At 43.4% G+C, this 23,541-nt stretch overlaps 1 protein-coding gene across 5 annotated transcripts in view; it reads right to left on the minus strand.

Annotated features, from left to right (window-relative positions):
* Positions 1-23,541, minus strand: part of EPHB1 (EPH receptor B1) — a 623,986-nt gene that overhangs the window by 39,893 nt on the left and 560,552 nt on the right. For all 5 annotated transcript variants that reach the window (XM_074405896.1, XM_074405895.1, XM_074405894.1 and 2 more), the window contains 2 exons: positions 14,406-14,653; positions 6,641-6,856 (listed from right to left, as the gene is read on the minus strand). In XM_074405896.1, the coding sequence (XP_074261997.1) occupies positions 6,641-6,856; positions 14,406-14,653 (464 nt within the window). The remainder of the gene's footprint in view (positions 1-6,640; positions 6,857-14,405; positions 14,654-23,541) is intronic.

The raw sequence follows: 23,541 nt of genomic DNA on the forward strand, positions 1-23,541 counted from the left end.
AGCTGAGTGCCGGCTGTACTCCTTGCTATGTAGATGTTACTGCCCAAAGGGACTCTCGGCCTATATTTATTTCTCCATTTCTATATATTTAAAACAACCAGTGCACACTAATACCTCCAATTTTGATTCCATAGCATACAATTCATTCTAGCTTTTATGCTTTCCATATTTATACCTCTGTTCCCACAGTTCCCCTTATCTCCAATATATTTTTAAATCTCCTGGTATATAGCTTCTCTCTCAATCTTGCTGAGCCAGCAGCCCATTCACACATGGGTCCTGATCTCTGCTAGGGCTTGCCTCCCTTGTTTAGGATATCTTATCTGGTTGAGTCTGCCTAATGGCTCTTTGGTGAAAGAAAAAAGGAATAAATCCAAGAAAGTTATTTCTAAAGAAGGCAGGGAAAGAGTTTGGAAGGAAAAGGCAACAGACAAGCCAGGTTATTTTTCTAAAATTCAAATCCATCACTTTCGGGCCACGTGTGTGTGTGTGTGTGTGTGTGTGTGTGTGCACGCGCGCGCGTGTGTGTGTGTGTGTACCTCTTGAAGAGGTTTCAAGCAAAACCTCTTGAAAGATTTCCCATTGCTCTAAGGCTGCAACTCCTTTCACAAGGGTTTGGGAGAGCCTGCATGATGGACTGCCACAGGCCTCCTCAAATCCCTCCTCCCTAATTCTCCAAATACCCTAAACAGGGTCCCTGCTCAGTTCTATTCCATCTTCCCTCTTGCCACAGGGCCTTTGCATATGCTGCCTCTCTGCCTCTGTAGTCCAACCTGCCACATGTATATGGGGCAAAATGCTATAGACTGAATGTTTTTGTCCCCCAAATTTGTGTGTTTAAGTCCTAATCCCCAACTGGGTGATATTTGAAGGTGGAGCCTCTGGGATGTGACTGCAGTTAGTTTATGTCATGAGGGTGGAGCCCCAAGAGGGGACTGATGTCCTTATAAAAGAAGAAGAGACAGGCTCTCTCTCTCTCTCTGTGCACAAGCCAATGAAAGGCCATCTGAGGACATAACCAGGAAGAGGGCCCTCAGTAAGAACCCGACCATGCTAGTTAGCACCTTGATCTTGGACTTCCAAGCCTACAGATGACAAGAAGTAAATTACTGCTATTTAAGCCATCCAGTGTGTGGCAGTTTGCTATGGGAGCTCACGCTGACTAAAACAGTGACTGTTCTTTAAGTCTCTGCTGTAGCACCAGCTCTTCCTCTGGAAGCCCTCCTAGACACAGGCCATTTTGTTATTTGTTGTTTCATTCATGCTCTCACAAAATGTAACGGCCCTTATTTCTGCTGGTAATTATGCACTCATTTGGGAATGTGTTTGATTAATGTCCCCAGTCCTCACTTAACTAAGAGCAGTAACATTGTCACCTTTTGATTATGATTATGTCCCCACAGCTTGCAGCCTAATGTTGACACATAGAAGATACTCAATAAATATTGGTCATGTGAATAAATTGTATTTTTAGAAAGAATATTTGCTTAAGAATCAAACATAATTTTTTCTATTTTGAACAAAAGGTAAAGTATAGAGAAATGATATGAAAATATAGTGAGATAGGTAGCCATATGACACTGTAGAATCCTGAAAACTCTTAGGCCTAGAAGCATATAAGCTCTATCATCTAGAAAGACACAAAATCACAGCAAGCACTCTAAATAATGTGTACAGAAAAATAATGTTGGAAATCTTTTACCAAAGAAACATTAATGTAGTATATATGTAAATTGTGTATTTCACTCACATGATTGTTTAGGTGATTCAGGATCATTGAAATCTTAATCTTCCCAAAGTTAGAGCAGAATTTCAGTCAAAATTCATATGTGAGTGTACATCTATGTGTTCATGTTTTCAAACTGGACAAGAAGACTTTAAATTGCACTCAAATGAAAAGATATTTGAGAAGAGGCAAGGAAGCTTTCTTGCTTAAAAGAAGGATAATGAAGGATAACTTGCTTTACTCTACAGTAAGACTTTTTTTTGAGATGGAGTTTTCCCCTTTTTACCCAGTTTGGAGTGCAATGGCACAATCTCAGCTCACTGCAACCTCTGCCTCCCAGGTTCAAGCAATTCTCCTGCCTCAGCCTCCAAAGTAGCTGGGATTAGAAGCATGTGCCACCATGCCTGCCTATTTTTTTTTTTTTTTTGTATTTTTAGTAGTGACGGGGTTTTACAATGTTGGTCAGGCTGGTCTTGAACTCCTGACCTCAGTTAATCCAACTGCCTCCACCTCCCGAAGTGCTGGGATTGCAAGCGTGAGCCACCATGCCGGGCCTACTTTTAATAAAATTACTATACTCAGAATACAGACAGTAAAACTTTTGCCAACATTATTATAATCAGAACAACATGGTTGAGCACAAGAATAAACAGATTAAAAGAGCAGAACTGAGAATCAAAACATAGTTCATATAATGAACTTAATATGTCAAAGATGACATGTGAGTCAATAAAAAAAGAATAATATAATTAGTAAGTAGTGCTGGCATAATTTTTCACCCGAACAAAACAGTGTGAAAATATACTTCCCAATACATAGTCAAAAATGAATTACAGAATATTCCTGGTGTTTATCAACAAGAGAATGGACAAAAAAACCATGCAATATTACTCAGCAATAAAAGGAACAAACTCCTGCCTCCCACACAACATGAATGGTTCTCTTAAACATAATGCTAAGTGAAAGCAAACATATGCAAAAAAGCATACACTGTATGACTCCACTTACATGAAGTTATTAAAAAAATTGAGGGTCAAAAAAGGTAGAACAGTGATTGCCTCTGGGTATGGATGTGGGTGAGGATGCAATGGGAAGAGATGATGTTGGGGGGCTTCCTGGTTTGATGGTCATGTTCTGTGTCTTGATGAAAGTTTGGGTTACGCACGTGTATGCATTTTTAAAAACTCTATAAATGTACAATTGAGACTTGTGAGTTTCACACTACACACATCTTACCTTAAAAAAGAACCATAAACAAATACATGTTAGAGACATGCATGCTAAAGTGGCTAGGGTGATATGTAATAATGTCTGCAAGTCACTTGAAAATTCATCAAAACAATAGATGGTGTGATGGATGGGCAGAGGGATGAATAGATGGATAGTTACATGATAAAGTTAATGTACCAAGATATTAATTCTAGGATCTAAGTGGTAGGCATATGACTGTTCTCTGCCAAATTCTGTCAAGTTCTCTGTGTGCTTGAAACTTTTCAAAATAACATGATGGGAAAAATAAATACATTGCACAGGTACTAAATATTCAAATGTAAAACAAACCCCCTTCCCAATAAAATAGCCCAGGAAACTTCAAGAAATATTGCATAGCCTTGAAGTGAACACAGCTTTTAAAATAAACCAGGTAACCCAAGAAGACTTAGCTATTACATGAATGTAATCCACTTTATAAGCCAGAGGACAGCGTAAACAATATAAAGGAATAAGAGATGAGGGGAAAGATGAATTGTATTACACATAGCAGGCAAAGGAATAACGTCTCTAATATAAAGAAGCTTTTTATAAGTTTCTAAGAAATCAACAACCAAATAGAAAAATAGATAAGGACATGTACCGACAATTAATAAAAAACAAATCCCTGCACCATTTGAAAAGATATTAATATCACTAGCACTCAGTTGAAAATGTAAATTAAAACAAAATCATGGTACTTAAACACATCGGAGTACTATTCAGCCATAAAAAAGTATAAGATCCTGTCATTTGCAACAACACAGATTCAACTGAAGGTCACTATGCTAAGTGAAATAAGCCAGGCACAGAAAGATAACACCATATGCTCTCACTAATTTGTGGGGTCTAAGAATTAAAACAATTGAACTCAAGGAGATAGAGAGTACAAGGATGGTTACCAGGGGACGGGAAGGGTCGTGGTGGGAGGTGGGGGTTGGGGGATGGTTAAGTACCAAAAAAATAGAAAGAATGAATAAAACCTAGCATTTGATAGCATAGCAGGGTAACTATAGTCAATAATAATTCAACTATACATTTTAAAGTAACTGAAAGAGGCTGGGCATGGTGGCTCGTGCCTGTAATCCCAGAACATTGGGAGGCTGAGGTGGGCAAGCCACTTGAGATCAGAAGTTCAAGACTAGCCTGGTCAACATGGCAAAACCCCTTGTCTACTAAAAATGCAAAAAAAAAAAAAAAATTTGCCAGGTGTGGTGGCATGCACCTGTTGTACCAGCTACTTAGGAGGCTGAGGCAGAAGAGTCACTTGAACCTGGAAGGCAGAGGCTGCAGTGAGCCAAGATCACACCACTGCATTCCAGCCTGTGTGACAGAGTGAGACTCTGTCTCATAAAATGAATATATAGACTAGGTGGGGTGGCTCACACCTGTAATCCAAGCACTTTGGGAGGCCAAGGTGGGCAGATCACCTGAGGTCAGGAGTTCGAGACCAACATGGCCCAGTGCATGTAATTCATCTCAGCCAGATACTTCATGCCAGGTACTACATTCCCGGTGGAGTGTGAAAGTTCGTAAACTTTCAGAAAAGTCATCTTGGCTGCGAGGATGCCCAAAAGACACCTGAGATCTCAGAGGAATAGACATAGTATGATCCCAATGTTATAGAATAAAATTTTCAAATTCTTGAACAAAGAGAAAAATGTCAAAGAAGGCATACCTAATTGTTGAAAATGATGCTTCAGGGCAGGTGTAGGTAAACTATGGTCTGAAAGCTAAACCCCACTGGTCATTTTTTTTTAATAGGCCATGAGCTAAGAATGATGTTAATAACTTTTTAAGGAGTTAGTTACATTCTAAATAATTATATAATTATCTACATATTATCCTTTGTTTTTCCTCTTAGCCAGCAAAGCCCGAAATATTTACTAGATAGCTCTTTGAGAAAAAGTTTACCAACCTCTGCCTCAGGGGAATTTTAGTTTGTTATATTTTTAAAATTTAAGTTCTGGGATACATGTGCAGAATGTGCCATTTGTTACATAGGTATACACGCGCCATGGTGATCTGCTGCACCCATCAACCTGTCATCTAGGTTTTAAGATGTGCATGCATTAGGTATTGGTCCTAATGCTCTCCCTCCCCTTGCCCTGCATCCCTCAATAAGCCCCAGTGTGTGATGTTCCCTTCCCTGTGTCCATGTGTTCTCATGTTAAGCTCTCACTTATGAGTGAGAACATGCAGTGTTTGGTTTTCTGTTCTTGTGTTAGTTTGCTGAGAATGATGGTTTCCAGCTTTATCCATGTCCCTACAAAGGGCATGAACTCATCTTTTTTTAAGGGTGTATAGTTTTCCATTTCCTATATGTGCTACATTTTCTTTATCCAGTCTATCACTGATGGGCATTTGGGTTGGTTCCAAGTCTTTGCTATTGTAAATAGTGCTGCAATAAACATATGTGTAAATGTGTCTTTATGGTAGAATGATTTATAATCCTTTGGGTATATGCCCTGTAAAGGGATTGCTGGGTCAAATGGTATTTCTAATTCTAGATCTTTGAGGAATCACCACACTGTCTTCCATAATGGCTGAACTAATTTACACTCCCAGCAACAGTGTAAAAGTGTTACAATTTCTTCACAGCCTCGCCAGCATCTGTGGTTTCCTGACTTTTTAATGACTGCCATTCTAACTGGCATTTCCTTTTATTTCTCTGCATTGTTTTGATTTTTGTAATAATCATGTATTATTTTTGCAGGTTTAAAGAGGATAGATAGGTAGACAGGTAAGTAGGTAGATAAGTCACTTTGGGTGCTGTTGAAAATGGATGCAAGGAGAAAAAAGGAAACCAGGGACTCCAGTTAGGAAGCCACTACAACGATCCTGGCGAAAGGGAATGGTGCTTTGGAATAGGGTGGGGGCAGTAGAGGTGGAGAGAGAGGGATAGATTTTTTTGGTACCCTATGGGGCTTGCCGAGGAATTGGATACAGATGTACACAGAAAGAAATCAAAGATCATTCCTAGGTTTCATTCTTTAGTTAAGTGGTGCCAACTACGGAGATGGAGGGACCAGGGAGAGGATATTGGAGAGCAAATCCAGAGCTCTATTTTGGGCTTGTTAAAGCTCTAAATGAAATTGTGTGAACTAGGCAGTTGGATACGGATGATTAGAGCTCCTTAGGATGTCGAGGGGGAGGCTGAGCAGGAAATACAAGTTGAAGAGTACTCACTGTGTAGATGGTACTTGGAGCTATTTGGAAGCAACAGACAGGGAAGAGATAAGGGGATCAAGAGTCTACCTGGTGACACAGTGCCCAATCCAACTGCAGATCCAAGGCTTCATACGTGCCTGGGTCTGCTCTCTTCTGACAGGTGCCTCTGGTGCCACTGTGTACCTGCTTGGATTCCCTCAAATCATCTGTCCCAAAATTTCCTCTTCCCAAGGAACTAGTCAAGGAACACTATAGCTTCATAATAGATACTGACCTTTCCTCACAGTCCGAGCCCAGATGCTTGCTTTCTTGCTTGAACAACCAACTGCTGTGGCTTCTCCTGGATGGATGGTCCTTCTGGCATCTTGGTCTCTCAGTGGAGAGCTCAATTCAGGTGCCCTTCCCTCCCAGTGTGCCCTGCCACAGTTCCCAGCCACATACAGCCTCCTTTTACTCATGCCATGATTCTACCTGAGAATGCCAAGAAGGACTCACCAAGGAGCTGGTGTAGGTGGGATCTGAGGTGTCATCCTGGAGGTAGCGGGAGAGGCCAAAGTCAGACACCTTGCACACCAGGTTACTGTTGACCAGAATGTTCCTAGCAGCCAGGTCCCGGTGCACGTAATTCATCTCGGCCAGGTACTTCATGCCAGCAGCGATGCCCCTGAGCATACCCACAAGCTGGATCACGGTGAACTGTCCATCATTTTGCTGTAATAAGACATAAAGGGCATTGGGATCAAGATGGGCTTCAGTGGTTAAGCGGAGGCAGAGATGCTGCGGCCCTGTTGCTTGTCAGTTTCCATCTGCTCCAGGCCAAGCCCCCACTGCATCCTTCTCCCTCCCCCACTCCCATCTCCCATCCGTCTCCCTGAATTCTCTGTTCTCCTTGCCAAGCCCTGTCAATTTAATCTCCAAATTACATCTCAAACCCATCCACTTCTTTCCATCTCCACCGCTGCCAGTCCAACCAAGTCGCCGTCATTCATCACCTATAACAGCCTCTTCGCCCGCCCCCCAATCCATTCTCTCCAGCCAGAGCCATCTTTTAAAGACATAAATCAGGCCATGTCAGTCCCTGGCTCAAAAATATCTAATAGCCTCCCACTGCATTAAGGCAAATCTCCAAACTCCTTAGCACGGTCCAGGAGACCGCCTGGGATCGGCTACTGCCTTACCTTAGGCCACCGTCACTAACGTGCTAATGCCACAGTGACTGGCACCCTTTCTTCTTTTCCAGGACAAACTCTTCCTGCCTTAGGACCCTTAAACGTGCCATTCCCGCTGTTTTCCCTCCAACAATCAACATCTACTTGGCCTTCAGTTCTCTGTTTAAATATCACTTTCTTAGAGAGGCATGCCTTTAACTACTCCCCTCCCTCAAGTACGATTATCACAAATATGATGACTATGTTTAGTGCATGCTCTTAGTTGTCTTCTTAGCACATATCACAAATTTTAATTTGTGTGTGTGTGTGTGTTGTCTTCTTAGTACATATCACGAGTTTTAATTTGTGTGTGTGTGTGTGTGTGTGTGTGTGTGCGTGCGTGTGTGTCTGACTGTCTCTGCCACTCGATTTTTTACTCTTTGAGGACAAGAACTCTTTTTTTGGTCACCATAGTATTATCAGTGCTGAAAACTTTAAGGTAGATAGAAAAATCTCAATAAACACAAGTTGAATGAATGATGGATACATCTTTCCCTCTTTATAAAATCAAGCATGTAACGCACCTTCCCTTGGTAATTCCAGGGCTTTCAGCCTTTAGACTGGGATAATCATACCTGCCTCATAGGACAGTGGGTCAGGAGAACCTCATGCACAGTGTCTGGCACAGGCAACTCTCCTAATGAATGGGAGCTGTTGCTGCTCTTTCTCATGGCAACCCAAAGCGCTGCCCTCACTCTAATAATTCGTGGGCTCAGGGTTTCTTGGGTGGATGCCCTCCCTCTGCTTAGACAACAGACTCTTCAGTGAATACAACTGTGTATTCCTCCTGTCTCCCCAAAGCTCCTGTGTCTCGACTTTGCACACACCAGTTAAATCAATAGACCCTAGGCCATGCTGCCAAGAACATACTTTCCATCTAGTCCAGCCCCAGAAGCTCCCCAAAGGGCTGACAGTTATGTTCTGTGAGTAGAACACAGCCTAGTCATTAGAACGATCTGACCAGAGGAGAGGTGGAAGCAGGACACCTGGGGTCTAGTCTATGTTTACTGCTAAACAGAGGCACTCGCCAAGGCAACCATGCCCTGTGTCCCAGAGTCCTTAAGTGAAATGCAGAAAGCATAGACAAGGAGAGGAGCTCCCATCATCGAGCATCTACTGTATGTGAGATGTTACACAAGGCACTCACATGCATATGCTCCTGCAAAAACATTTTCCATACAAAAATAAGAAATAAAAAATAAAAGACCTGTTATACAAACACTCTACTACTGAACAACAACAACAACGACAATCAGAAAGTCTGACAATGGCTGCATGAACTGTTGGAAACTCTGTTCCTCACGCAAGATTGCAAGCTTGGATCCATGTTCTGGGGGCTATGCTCCCCGATCAATTGAAGGAATAGAGAAAATGGACTTTCTCCCTTCCTTCTGGAGATGTCTGCCAGGAGAAGGGCTCCCAAACACTGTGTTTGACACACTCCAGGTTCCAGGCTGTTTCTAACTCTAACCTTAACCACCTCCTAACCTGCCCAGGAGATTGGATGTATGCTTTCTCCCTAATAGATTCTTCTAAGCAACTTAAAAACAAAGTGCAGAACTACTTTTTGGAAACTCTGACTGGTTTTCGGCACATTGCCCATCTGTGAGAGCTGGATGTGCAGTGAGTGATGCGGCTCTTCCTCCTCACTGATACACTTCAATCAACACCTTCTCAAGAAGTTAGCCAGGCTGTTGCTAGCACCAAGTGTTTTCTCAAGTAGGTCTCTGGGGATTTTCCCCTTCAGAAAGTTGTCATGCAACTTCTATTACAGAGATGTATCTCAGTCACAAGTCACATGGGTTGTATTTTTTCAGTTCGGTGTATCAGTTCCTCTCTGTAAGTGTACAGGCAACAGTGTCTACACATACAGAATGTCTCCCTAAAAAACCTGGCATTTGGGGAGAGCACTGGGGTGGCTTAAACAACTTTGACAAGAGTAATGTTGAAAGTGCATGCAGCAATGTGTCTACGTTTTTGCTTTAAGTCATTTAAGTCTTCTTAGAGCTTCTTTATGATCTGATTTGTTTTAAAATTTAGATTAGTCATCCTTACAGCTTCTGGGGTCAAAAAAAAGAGAGAAATGGTTAAAGATCCAGGCTTTGGAGCCAGCAGGCCTGATCTGGACCCAGGCTCTGCAGCTTAGTGGTTGTGTGGGCTTGGACAAGTTACTTAATCACCAAGCAGTGATTTCCACATCCATAAAATCAGAACATAGTGTCCATTCTTCATAGGGTTCTGCTGAGACTAAATGAGATAATACATATGAAGGGCCATAGCTCAGTGCCTTGTGGACTCCAAGATGGTAGCAATGATCCCTGCTAATATCAGCAAGGCCTTAGTAATGACTCACAATCAGTTCCCCTGTACCTCAGATGTGTGTGGTGAAAGAGACTGAGGACACCTGGAACCAGAACTCTGGGTTCTTATGGCTTCCTGGTGGGGAAAACATCCTGGGATCATTTCCCTTAGGGAGCCCAGTACTCAGCACATGCTGAGCTCAGCAGGTGACAGATAGGCATCTGTAATTGTAGTACATGGCTGAGACCTAATGATGCAAACCTAAAGTTTGGATCAATTAGTCATAAATGTTGGTAGCATTCATCGCTTGACTTTTGAATGGCAAATACTTCACAAAATATGTTTTGATCCATAAAACTGGTCCTATGCAGTAGGCAAGGCAGGCAATATTACATTGTTTTCACAGACAAGATAAAGGAGGCCTAGAAAATGTTTGCGATCAGCCTTAAATCACTCTGTGGTTTTGAGTTATAACCACAATCAAAGTTCAGAATGGTAAATCACTTCTCCACTGACAGTCCATCTCTGATCCACTGGTGATGGTGGCCTCAAATGCTGTGTGGAGAAGAAGGCTGGGCATAAGTTTTGCAGGGAAAAGAACCATGATTGATTAATGACACTACTCTTATGTGGGTCTTCTAACTCCTGTCCCATGCTTCTGCCACTGGAATATGCTGACTCTGCAATGGGCAATACATTTTCTTTAGAAATCTTCAAGGGAACCACATAACAAGATAGATAGGGTCAGGTCTGTTGATTTCGTTACCTTGGTGAAATTTAAAGATAAAAACATATTACAACTTTTTTTCTGGCATGTCTGTTATATGCTCAGTTGATTGGCATAATTCTCCAGGAAGAACTTTTAGAGATATGAACAACAACATTCAAAGATAAACAAGACAGAGAAAAGAAACCTAACTTATTTCTTAGTGACTTTGGGAAAGAACCTGGCTCCATGCTGAACACATAGCAAAAATATAGTACAGTGAAGAAATACAGGTTTAGGTGAGGTGATTTAAGCTTTCCTCCCTTCATGAAGTGCTTTCTGCTGAAACTGCTTTTCTTCAAGTGCACTGAAGTCACCTACTGGGCCTTATATTAGACAGGAAGGATTTAGGTATCTCAACTTTCATTGACGAATCCACTTTAGGAAATGAAACCCTTATTTGATTTGTTTGAAGAAAATGAATCATAGACGTTTTTCTAACTGAAAGGGACCTTTCAAGCTCATCTAGCTCAATGCCTTTAGTTTATAAATTGGGAAACTGAGTTAACAGATTTGCTCAAGGCCACAGGTGACTCATAGCACAAACCAAAGCAGAACCCTGGTCTCAGGACTTCCAGTCTGGTGTTCTCTTCCCGATATTTGTGTTGCTACCTTCCGGTTTCAGCCCATCAGTGAGCTTCTCTGATGAGAGATGTTCCCATCTGACATTACTCAGTGACTTTCAAGAGGCTTCCACTTACGATTATTTGTAAAAGAACCAGCAGCAACCACAAAGCCAAGCTTTAGGCAACAAGGCCTATTGGAGCATATCAAGAACCACGTTAGCCAAGCCATGGGACACTGGTCATGGCTTCAGGAATTGTTCCTAATATTAGGGAAGAGCCAACAGGTTGAATCCCTTGAATTTGAGTGCCAAGAAGGAAATATTTAATTACGGATTTATATGCTATGTAATCTAGGGCACAATCATTTTTAGAAAATGGATAATAATGAGCCATCTACTGAGCATGCTGTTGAAGAAGAATGGCATCTCTCAGATGCCGATTCAGGGCTAGAGCTGTAGCCACTCTCCAAGGACACTACGACCAGCGGGAAAGGAGAAGTTGGAGGGGAGGAAACAGTTGCACAAATGGAGGCCTAATCCTTTTCATTTCTTCTCTGAGTAGTGATCCTAAAATTATCCTACTTCCCAGAAGATGGACCCTGTAGAACTGAACTGATGACCTATTTTTTTGATTTTATCAAGCAGCAGATACATCAATTAATGTTGCTATGCTCCAGGGTTCGGTAGTAAGGCTGAAATTAGATTTATAGATTACCTGCCTCCATGCAGTGTGAGGAGTCAGAAACGCTTCATTTCCCCTCTCCTCCTGGCACTGCCTGCTCCCACCACTCCTTTCGCGCCTTGCCTGCTGCTCTGTTTTCCCATGCTCCTCTCTTGCCCCTAGGTTTTCTTCCCCTGCAAGCTCAGCTCATCATCATGAGAAATGCTGGTGTCCAACATGCCTCCGTGACCTGGGCCCCAAATGAAAACAGGCCCTAGGAAGAGCAGCAGTGTGGGGTTTCGATTTCCTGCAGGCTCCTGAGAATGAATCTCCCTGTTCCCCTGCACGGTCCAGTGGCGGAGTGTGATCACAGTCCCCAAATCAAGTAGTGGCTCTCTGCGAAATCCAGTCAGGTGACTGGTAGGAAATAAATGACTCCCAAAAGTGTCTTGACTCTGGTTCCAGAAAATGCTTTTCTTTCTCACATTGCTTTTTATAATCAAGGTTACTCAACATTGTTTATTCAACTCAACTTTATTCAACTTTTTAAATTCAACTATCTTCATGAGATCTCTGATCATAAGTGAATGTTCCCAGGAAAGCATAGACAATGCCTTGCACTGACATGAGAGGGGTGGCAGCAAGGACAGTGAGTGAGAAATAATGTACACACAGGATGACTAGAGCTCTCAGGCCACTCCCTAGCATTTTTCTTTGAGAAATAATTTTTCGTTCAACTAGCATTTACCAGGTGTGCAGTGTGCTAGGTACTAGAGTTTCCAAATACAAAGCATAACCCATATCCTCAAGGAGGCTGTCCTAGGCAAAGTACGTGGGTCCAACAATCCAAATCAGTTATCTCCCACCCCTGCACCCCCAGAAAAACAAAAGCCACTACTGCCTAATGACCCAGACTGGGTGAAAAGTATGTTACTGTCATACAAAGGTAGCTTCAATAGTGTGCTTCTAGACAAGCCTCCCGGCTACCCTTCCACACTGCAGTCTCTAAGCTCTGTTTCTGAGTGCTGGGGCTACCATGCAGCTGCTGATATACTACCGAATAGGTCCACACTTACTTTGACCTTCATATTTTGCCATTCCATCAGCCTACCTGCCTGCTTCCTCACTTGCCTGGCAAGTTCCTCATTCTCTAATATCAGATAAATTATTCCTCCTCTTTGAAGCCTTCCCTGGATGCTCCAGGAAGACTTGAGAACTTCACTTACTACATATGTACTTAACTCGTGGGGAAAAAATATAAGATAGGCAAAAGATTGCTAGAAGCTTTGGGTACTAGCCGAAGCAGGGGCTACATTTGTGGCATGCTGTACATAACGATATCTCCCATCTGTTATGTGTAAGAAGACATTGAGTTGATGTCCCTTCATCAAAACGTGGGGCCTGTTTTCTCCCCTTGTATCTGGGCCTGTCACTATGTTGGAAGGGACACTATATGACTTCCTAGGCTAGGTCACTAAAGTGTTACAGATTCCCCATTCTCCTCTTGGGATGCTTTTTCCTGAGATCCAGCTTGCTCTAAGGAAGTCCAAGCAGGCCACATAGAAAGGTGGCAGCTGATAGTCAGCACTGACCACATAATATTTGAATGAAGGAGGCTTCAGACAAATCTTCAGCCCTCGAGCTACTGCAACTGACTCCATGTGGATTAGAGGTGTCCCTCCAAAACCTTGCCCAAATTGCAGATTCATGAGCAAAATAAATAGTTGTTGTGCTAAGCCACTGAGGTCTTGGGGGTGATTTGTGATGTATCATTAGAGCAAGGTTTCCTTTATCTCTGTAGGGACAGCATCCAGAACAGGGCCTGGCCAGAGCAGTGACCCCAGCAATGTTTCAGTGGCTGACCCTTTAATCTGCAGCCACAGCTATTGTTTAGTTGCTTGGGCCACGTGTGTAGCCAGCTGCTGGGTATCACCCTGAAGTCCTTGCTCAGAAGGCTCTGCCTATTCTTTGACGCTGCCCACTGGACTCTCTGCCCTCAGTTTCTGCTTCCTGGTCAAAGCTGTCAGCTTCCACTCCCCCGACATCAGCATCTTGGCCATTGTCATTCAGCCTTCCTCTAGGTGCTCTGTGATACCCTACAGAAATAAAAACAGTTCCATTGTGGGCCTGGCTCTAGTTTGGGCATATTCTGACAATGATCTGTTACAGGTCTCCCAGCCAAAGGCCTTCAGCTACTCCCCACTTCTGCTGCAAGTTGGCTGGGAATCTTCACCGACCACAGAAATAACCCGTGGATGCTTGTGATGCAGTCTTCCCCTTCCCCGCCCGGAAATGCCTCCTCAGAGGGCAGGTGGCCCAGGCATCAGGAAATGGCAACCCATTTTACTCCTGAACCTGTAAACAGAGAGAGCCGTCTGGGAGGGTGGCTGTGCTGGTGAAAGGCAGAGACGGCTGTGAATGTTTCCATGAATCACACGGGGCTATGCAGCCGCCAAAAGTCTCTTCAATCTCTGTGATTCATGCAGATGCCAATGGCCATTCTTTGGCCCTCTCTATTCATTTTATTCATCCAACAAGCATTTGTCAAGGCCCTGCTCCATGCCATCCTCCTCCTGAGGATCCCACAAGCCCTGTTTTGTTCTATTCTTTTAGCGACAAATCTCTGCTAACATCTCCAACGCCCATTCACACTGGATTGGGCAATTCCTGAATGGTGGGTTGTGCTCAGGGAACCCCTCTCCCAAGCCACCATTCACCTGCATTCAAGTGCATCATCCAAGTCCCTGAGTTGCTCTTACCCTGAGGAAAGAATCCAAAGCACCATTCTCCATGAACTCTGTGATGATCATGACAGGCCGACTCTTGGTGACCACACCCTCCAGGCGAATGATGTTGGGATGGTCGAACTGACCCATGATGCTCGCCTCACTCAGAAAGTCCCGACGTTGCTTCTCCGAGTACCCTGCTTTCAAGGTCTTGATGGCCACGTAGATTTCCCTCTTGCCTGGCAGTTTCAAACGCCCCTTGTACACTTCTCCAAACTCTCCTGCAACAGCAAACATGCCATTAACATCCTCTTCCTTCTCAGTCTGTGGAACCAAGAGGGAAGGTATCTAATGGAGAACAATGGTGCTTCAAGTTATGATTTAAATGGTGAAAATTGAAATAGTGTTCTCTCATTGTGACTATACTGTCTTGGCTGTAACCAGTTTATGGCAAACACAAAAGGATTACTAAAGTACATACCTTACCTTGGTTCTTAGAAATAGTTTGGCCAGCACTTTGGGAGGCCGAGGTGGGTGGATCATGAGGTCAGGAGTTTGAGACTAGCCTGGCCAAGATGGTGAAACCCTGTCTCTACTAAAAGTACAAAAATTAACTGGGTGTGGTGGCAGGTGCTTGTAATCCCAGCTACCTTGGGAGGCTGAGGCAGGAAAATCACTTGAACCCGGAAGGTGGAGGTTGCAGTGAGCCAAGATTGCACCACTGTACTCCAGCCTGGGTGACAAAGTGAGACTCTGTCTCAAAATAAATAAATAAATAAATAAATAAATAAGAAAAAGAAAAGATATCGAGAAATAGTTTGGGTAACTAAAGTGGAATTTCAGAATATATGAGTTTGTTTCTCCCCATACTTAATTTTTCCATTGTGTCTAGCTGAATAATTGAAATGAAATGGTCAATTTCACTTTGGCAGGATCATGATTCATTTTTAATGTATCCTGGTACAAGAACATTCAGGGGATAGAGGACATGTTCAGGTATTCTGGCCCTGTGGATGAGATGTATGCCATTTATGTTCCTGCATTGCTGGGAAAGCATTTGTGTTCATTGGGTGCCCCAGTAAACAGACACTGAGGAGTTAGGAAGGGAAGAGGTTCACTTCCGAAACACAAAAGTGGGAGGAAGCAGGATTGGGCTGAGAAAGCCCAAGATCACCACACAAACCTGATGAAATCCCAGCTAACCCAAAAGGCAGAGCCAGAGCAGTTCCTATCGCAGAAGCAGCCAGGCCCTCACATCCCTGCCATGCTCAGTCACTGGCTAGGGGCTGCTGGGAGGAGCTGGGCCTCTGCAGGAAAGCCAGGGCCACCCCTGGCGGTGCTGCAGCTGAAGGCTGTCAACTAACTGCGCTTTTGGCAGGGGAATAGCAAGTTATTTCTCCAAACAGTTATGAGCTGCACACCTCCGTGCATGCCACAGCATTGAAACATTTTCACAGTAAAGTCACCAAGAGTTAAAACAATTACGGTGACACTATTGCATAGCTGCCTAAAAAAAAAAAATCTGTTGAATCCTGTTTAATGTGATTTCAAAAGTTATTTTATGATTTAACTTGGCTTCGTAATTTCCGATTCTTTCATGTGAAGCAGTTAAGCGTCTACTTGTAAGTGTGGCATGGAATGTGTGGCAAAGGCCTGACAGGAGAAACGTGGCTTTCTGCCAGGGGAACTTTCTCTCTCACTTTCCGCTCCTGGAAGAAAATGATGGAGCAACCTGTGAACGATCAGATAAATTACTGGCCATATTTAAAAAGCCAGTAATTCCCTTCCTTTCCCTTTTCCCTTCCATTCCCTTCCTTTCTCTTGTCTTTTCTTTTAGACAGAGTCTCACTATGTTGCCCATACTGGACTCAAGCTCCCCCGTTAGGCGATCATGCTGCTCAGCCTCCTGCGTAGATGGGACTACAGCTGTACACCACTGCTCCTGGCCACAACACTGACTTTCATGTGGAATCATACGCTCTTTTGCTGAACTGCACCAGGTCAGACCAAGTCTCATTCACGTCTGTAGCTTGCACATCCACTCCACTGTAGTGCCTGGCACACAGCAGACATGCCAGTAAAAGTTGTCGTCTCATATTTATTATTATATGCTTGGCTTTTGCCTTGCTCGCTCTTGGGGACAAACTGCTGAAGATTCTATCTTTGCTCTATCCAGAAGTAGAAGTGCCACTATTTAAATTTGTGTGTTAAAAATATGTATACTGCAGCATCATCTTCTACACACACACACTACAGTGGCTTAATTTATTTAGTAATTAAAATGAGTAAAATTTAAAGCAAAGTACTGGACAATACAGGCCTGCCACATACATATTTATGTATATGTATGTATGTGTGTATATATGTAAATGTATGTATATAAGTGACTAAATATGGTTATGCATGTATATATGTAGCATATATATAGCATATATATATATATAAAACTATGAGATGAATGAATACAAATTACAGATTCGATACATATGCTAATGGAAGAATATTGGTATTTCTTCCTTGCTGCCATAATAATGAGCTCTATTTTCTTCTAGGAAAAAGCCAGAGCTGATAGTTGAGGATAAGGGTGTGCTACTGCGTCTCTGTGGAGGAGGCAGTACACAAATATCTATTTATTAACCACCTGCTATGTGCCAGGAACTGTGCTAGGCACTTTGTGTGACTTATTCAGTCTTCACAACACTCTTGTGAGTTAGGTGTCACTATGGCCATTTAAATAACAGAGAAACTGAGGGACAAGGAAAACATGCCCCAATCACACAGCTGGGAGTCACAGCCAGGGTTGCTACCCATGCCCATCTCTTCCTGCCACATGGCCTCTAATAGCTATGCCTCAGTTAGCAGGGCCACAGGCAATAAAGCTACACCGATATGAAATTCCAGTTCAGGGACTACCATGCCCCAAGTGCGCAGGTTCACACAAGTCATATATAGTGACTACCACAGCAACTCAATATCCAGGAGAGAGCAGAAGAAGTGATACTGTTTCATAGGCAGATGTCATTCATGTAAGCCTCCTGCTGGGAGTCGGGTGGCATCAGAACTTGGAAATCAGTGTATTTATCAGTTCGTACACATCAGTGTGTGGAGTTCACAAAAGTGCTCCAAGTGAATCTGATGTCCCCCGCAACACACAGAAAGACTCCAGTCAAGAACTTCTGTTCTACCTCAGTGGTTCTCAAAGTTGGCTGCCCACTGGAATCACCTGAAGAGACTTACAGAGTGCAGAGGCCTGGACCTCACTGCAGAGATTCTGACAATTTGGTCTGGATACAGCCTGCACATTGACCTATTTAAAAGCCGCCCAAAGGATTGGTTACGTAATTTGTAGAGCACGGTGCAAAGTCAAAGTGCAGCATTCCTTGTTCAAAAATTATTGAGAATTTCAATACTGTGACAGCAGAGCATTAAACCAAGTGCAGGCCCCTCTCAACATGGGGCCCCGTGCAAACGCACCAGTCACAGGTCCACGAAGCCAGGCCTGGCTGTCCCAGTGATTCTCACATGCTGCTCAGGCTGAAAACCATAGGCTTAAACCATCCAAGCACTTTTCAAATGAACTTGTGACCTGCCAAAAGCCATGGCGAACCTGAAATTTATCTCTATACTTCCGAATACTAAGCAGAGCACACATATAGGTTGCCTCATACTGCACCAGGCCTGGCATATAATGTGGTTTTTGTGGATGTAAGAGGAGAAAAAGAAGAAAAGAAGGAAGGAAGAAATATGAAGATAGTATGGACTACTTTTAGAAAGTTTTAAAAACTAAGATTAAAAATTAAATAACATTCTTCCAATTAGAAAAGTAGTTTGATTCCATCAAACTAGTTTTGGTCTTCAAGTCTAAAAACTCATTGGTTTTCAAGTCTAAAACTGACTGGTCTTCAAGTCTGAAAAAACTCATCATACAGCTTTTTAAAATTATAAAATATAAACATGCCCTCTTTGGGTAGGGCACGGTGGGCTTTGTGGTTGGTTACCTTCATGGTCATGGTGTCGCTGCTCTCAGAAATCTGCTCTGCAGTGACTTAAAGAACGGCAGTTCTTTAAAAGAATGGTTATTCTGTAGAAAGAGCTCCTTTCCTGTCTGGCAAAGAAATGTCTTCATATTCTCCAAGCCAGGAGGTTTTCAAAGCACTAACTGCAAAGGATGTCACTTAATATCTAATCCTCACTAGGAGATGATGTTCACCCCTGTAACTAAGTAGCCCCCTGAGTGCAGTTGGGAGGAAAATTGGTAGTGAGTGGAGGAGGCAGCTCCACGTCTACTGCCAAACCACACCGAGTCATTGGATGTTGGCGGACCCTTCATTTCTCCAGAACAAAGCTTTCTCATTGCTATTCAACCAAAAGAAGTGACCAACTGTCTCGCCTAACTAACAAGGTGTTGGGAGAAGTCTAGGAGAAGGTGCTTTGTAAACCACAAACTGTTGGAAACAATTGTGGGTGGTTATTGATTGATTTATTTATTGAGATAGAATCTCGCCGTGTCACCTAGGACGAAGTGCAGTGGCGTGATCTCGGCTCACTGTAACCTCTGCTTCCTGGGTTCAAGCGATTCTCTCTTCTGCCTCAGCCTCCTAAGTAGCTGGGATTACAGGCACCCACCACCGTGCCCGGCTAATTTTTGTATTTTTAGTAGAGATGGGGTTTCACTATGTTGGCCAGGCTGGTCTTGAACTCCTGACCTCGTGATCCACTCACCTTGGCCTCCCAAAGTGCTGGGATTACAGGTGTGAGCCACCAGGCCCAGTCCTTATTTTTTTTTTTAGACAGAGTCTCACTGTGTTGCCCAGGCTGGAGTACAGTGGTGCGATTTCAGCTCACTGCCACCTCCACTTCCCGGGTTCAGGCAATTCTCCTGCCTCAGCCTCCCAAGTATCTGGTATTACAGGTGTGCACCACCACTTCCGGCTAATTTTTGTATTTTCAGTAGACACGGGGTTTCTCCATGTTGGCCAGGCTGTTCTTGAACTTTTGACGTCAGGTGATCTGCCCGCCTTGGCCTCCCAAAGTGTTGGGATTACAGGCATGCGCCACTGCACCAGGCCTATTTTAAAAAGACAAAGTAGAAGTAGGTAGCATAGTGGGGAGTGCAGAGTGGGGGCCTCATTGGAGGAGAAAAGAGAGGAAAAGTAGGTTTCTGTAGCCTTGTGAGACTTAACGGTGACTGATCTAAGACACACCAGAGCTTTTTGCCAGGGGTCATGGCGAAGTTTCCCTGCCGGGTGCCTGGGCATGGAGGATGTCTCCAGGTAAGCCTAGGATGCTAACGTCTGGGGTTTCTGACCCTTAAGCACCCCACAGCCAATAGCCTTATAGACAGGTGGGAGTTGATGGGTGTATTGCAATTATTAATAACAGGAAATCAAGACCCAGTGTCACTTACAATATAAGAAATTGCTATCACCTGTGATCTTTGACTTCGGTTTAATATAGCACCTTCGAGAAATTATTTTTGCTTTTTGATAATTTTCCTGAAATTAAGGGCCAGGACTTGATGTCTGTGGTACTTTGATTTGCCATCATCTGAACTCTAAAGAGCTTCCTTTCACATGAGCTCCAAATCATGTCCATAATGTTTTCATTTTTAATAATACCTAGAAAATATTCCCAGCAATTCAAGAGTTAACATTGTATTTAAGACAGATGCTTATAGAAAATGCTTATGCTGGGTAGTGGTTGTGGCTGATTCTTTTCATGCAGATTCTTTATTGACAGTAAATACAACCAGCCTAATTTCGGTCCTACTGGTCTTTGATTGGCACACATCTTTGCAGCTGACCTCGGATCCCCTCCTATGGACAAACATCTACTTGATTTGGACCCAGATCCAGCTGTAGGCCAGTCTAGCGGCGAATGTGCTCAGCAGTGGTTCTCAAACTGCGGTTCTTCATCAGCAGCATCAGTATCACCTAGGAAGTGGTTAGAAAATGCACATTCCCAAACCCCACCTAGACCCACAGCATCAAAAGCTCAGTAGATGGGGCCTGTGACTTGGGTTTTAGCAGCCTCCAGGCGATTCTGATGCCTGCCTGATAGGTCTGAGAACCATGAACCTCAAGGCTGTCCGCTGAGGGTAATTTAACCAATTCCTACGCGTGTCCTCCCAGACAGCTGCTGAAATTATTCCCTCCAAGTTTCAGCTCCTTGCCAATTCCTCTTTCCTACCTTCCTTGACAAAATGAGGAAGAGAGAAAAAGTGGTTCAGCAGCATTAAATGCCTCAACTATTAAATGTAAAATCAGAAGAAAAGAATTCTCAATTTTTGAAACGGAACATTCACCTGCCAGCAGGTATTGCAAGCAGTAGCTGCTGGTTATGCAAGCAGCTCAAATCTACACACAATTGCACTTTTTTTTTTTTTTAAAGACAGCATTTTGAAGTCAAAAACTGCCGTGGGGGAAAAAAAGGAAAGCAGAGCTTCTAGTTACTAATTCAAGCTTACACCAGAAATGGAATGTTTTAAGAATACATTTAAACTAGGTTTTAAAGTATGATTTCAGGCAAGTTTTAACACCCTAGCCTGTGCAAGATAAGTGAGTTGTGGCTAAACCAGGGAGAGCAGAACCATAGTACACATTCTGAGTACCACCACTTCCTGAGCCTGCACAGAGGATAGACATTATTAGCTGACCACAACCATCCTCACCCTTTTATCAGAGTTCCTCGGATACTCTTTAACTAGGCCACTGGAGTTGGCACATGAGATGGAACCTGCTTGACATCCACTGTATTCACAATACTTAAAATCAAGAGAGTGAGAGAAAATGGTTTCCTCTTATCTTGTAGCTTTTTATAGTTATTAGAACTGCATACCTATAAATCACATATGTCTGTATATACATCTGTATCCACAGCAACGGGAGTGGCAGCTAGCCACTCTGTAACTGTCTGCAACAGCCCAAGGTCCATTCACATGAGAGTTACATTCTCCAGATCTAGATCAGCTCTAGCTGGGTTTAAATTCTACCTCTATCATAAACTCAACTGGCAGCACACACTCGGCAAGCTATACTCTGAATGTTGATTTCCTTACCAGTTACACGAAACTATACATGCATACACACACATATGCGCTAACTCACAGAGCAGTAAGAGAGTTCAATGAGACAATGCTTGTGAAGAATGTAGAGTATTGTCATAGACACGGTGAGTGTTCAAGACACGCCAGCTACTTTGACTATGTTCCTGGAGACATGTCTGTGATTCCCTCTCCTAGAAATGCTTCTTGCTCTAACTTCTATTCAGTGTGGAGCTACCCTCATGCTGCCCATCTGTGCTCTGAACGATGCCAGGACTGTCAAATTTGCAAGTGACCTTTCTGCCAAACCGTCCCCAAGGAAACCCGGGCCTTTGTTGGCCTCACGGATCATTCCATCCCCATCCACACTTATCACACATTCCCTCATCCCAACTCTTCTCATCCAGCCCTTTCACTGCAAGCTTCCTTCTTCCAGACGATCATCCATTCCTGGAAATTTTGAATCAATAGCTGCTAAAGTCAGAGGAGAATGTATTTATTAATTAAAATACAAATGGCATGTGTTTTTCCACTAACAACTTCTGGTGACAACTTCACCTACATAGGCATGCACTGACAGTCATGCTTGGGCTGTTGACTACAGTTATTCAGGTTTCACGCTGCACAGCCCAGGAGTGCCATTCCAGCTGTAGAGCCCTGGCTCACGCTCTGGGTAAGTCTACTAATCAAACTGACTAGAATTAACCAATGCATGGGAATTGACTTATGAGATGATGCCTGTTAGACTCATGGTAACAATAAGCTGATATTTTCTGAAGATACCAGGGTGAACTGCTATCGTCTGTAAAGATGTTTCAATTACTCTCAGTATCTGTGGGGAGAAGAGGAAAGGTCAGCTTTCCTTCACTCCACTGGGCCACTGGGCCACTTTCAGAGCATCAAATGACTCATGATCTCATGCCATGTCTCCAGTCTCTCTTCATTCTCCTAAACATTACCTAATTCTCCATATTTTTAGCACTGCCATGTTCTCCCACCAAAGACCTACTTTCATTTGCCATATACAACAAATTGAGCACTTAAGTGCCATGCACTAGTCCGGGTATCAGACCAACAAAACACGTACATTCCCTTGTTCCCATGGAACTTTGAGACTTGTGAGGAAAGATGGACATTAAAGAAATAATTACTTCATAATTAATGATTTATTATTGTCTTCTTGGGCGGCATCACACCTGGCTCAAAATTATTATCTTTTTATTTCTTTGATCAACATTTGCAACAACTTTAGGAGAAACTCTGGCAGTTCATGCAATTCTTCAGCCTTGCAGGTTCTTAATTTTCCTCCACAGATCTTCACTCGCATGCACAGCTGCCATTCCCCACACCCTGGATGCCAGGCAGCCTTATTCTCCCGTAACCTGATGCGCCTCATTTCTGGTCACAGCCTCTATGCTACCACTTCCCATCAACTCCAGGCACCAAGCCCACTAGTCACTGCATTCGTCACATTCATTTGGGTATATCCCAGTTTGGATACATGTAGTCACTTAAATGCAGCCTCGGTCTTGGCATCAACCCTCTCAAAACCTCTCCACGCCATCCAAGCAAAAGCCCATAGCTGGTCTTCGCACCTCCAGGGTTTGACCCATCCTTTGCCATCACCCTCTTCCAGTCAGATCCAAACACAGTGTTTATAAGATTCAGCTCCCTGGCACTGGTCCTTTCACCCACCCTGCTATGAAACCTGTTTTCTGTGGGATAAAATTCATATGACAGCCTCTGGATCTCTAGATCTTGGCCTGATTCTCCAGATTTAGTGTTCAATACTTACCCACAGGAAATCCCTCCCTAGCAATCTTCTTTTCCCTTGTTCTCAGGATGTGCCACATAATGTCAGTCCATCCACAGCCTCCACAACCTCAGGGGCCACTTTGTTCCCTCTTCCCTGAGTCCTCGCCTGCCATCAAGGCTTCTCTCCCATCTCCAGGGCTACACAATCTCTGGGCCCTCATCTGCGCTGCCTTTCTCTCACTGAGTGGCACTGAACGTCTGTGCATTAGACAATAACCCCTGCATGGCAGGACTTGTTAGGCAATAAGTGTATTTTTCCGGCATCGCCCACTTACAGTCACAGGCACAGAAGAAATGTTTAATGAATAAAGA

Source organism: Saimiri boliviensis, chromosome 9 (assembly GCF_048565385.1).
Source record: "Saimiri boliviensis isolate mSaiBol1 chromosome 9, mSaiBol1.pri, whole genome shotgun sequence".
Taxonomy (NCBI): domain Eukaryota; kingdom Metazoa; phylum Chordata; class Mammalia; order Primates; family Cebidae; genus Saimiri; species Saimiri boliviensis.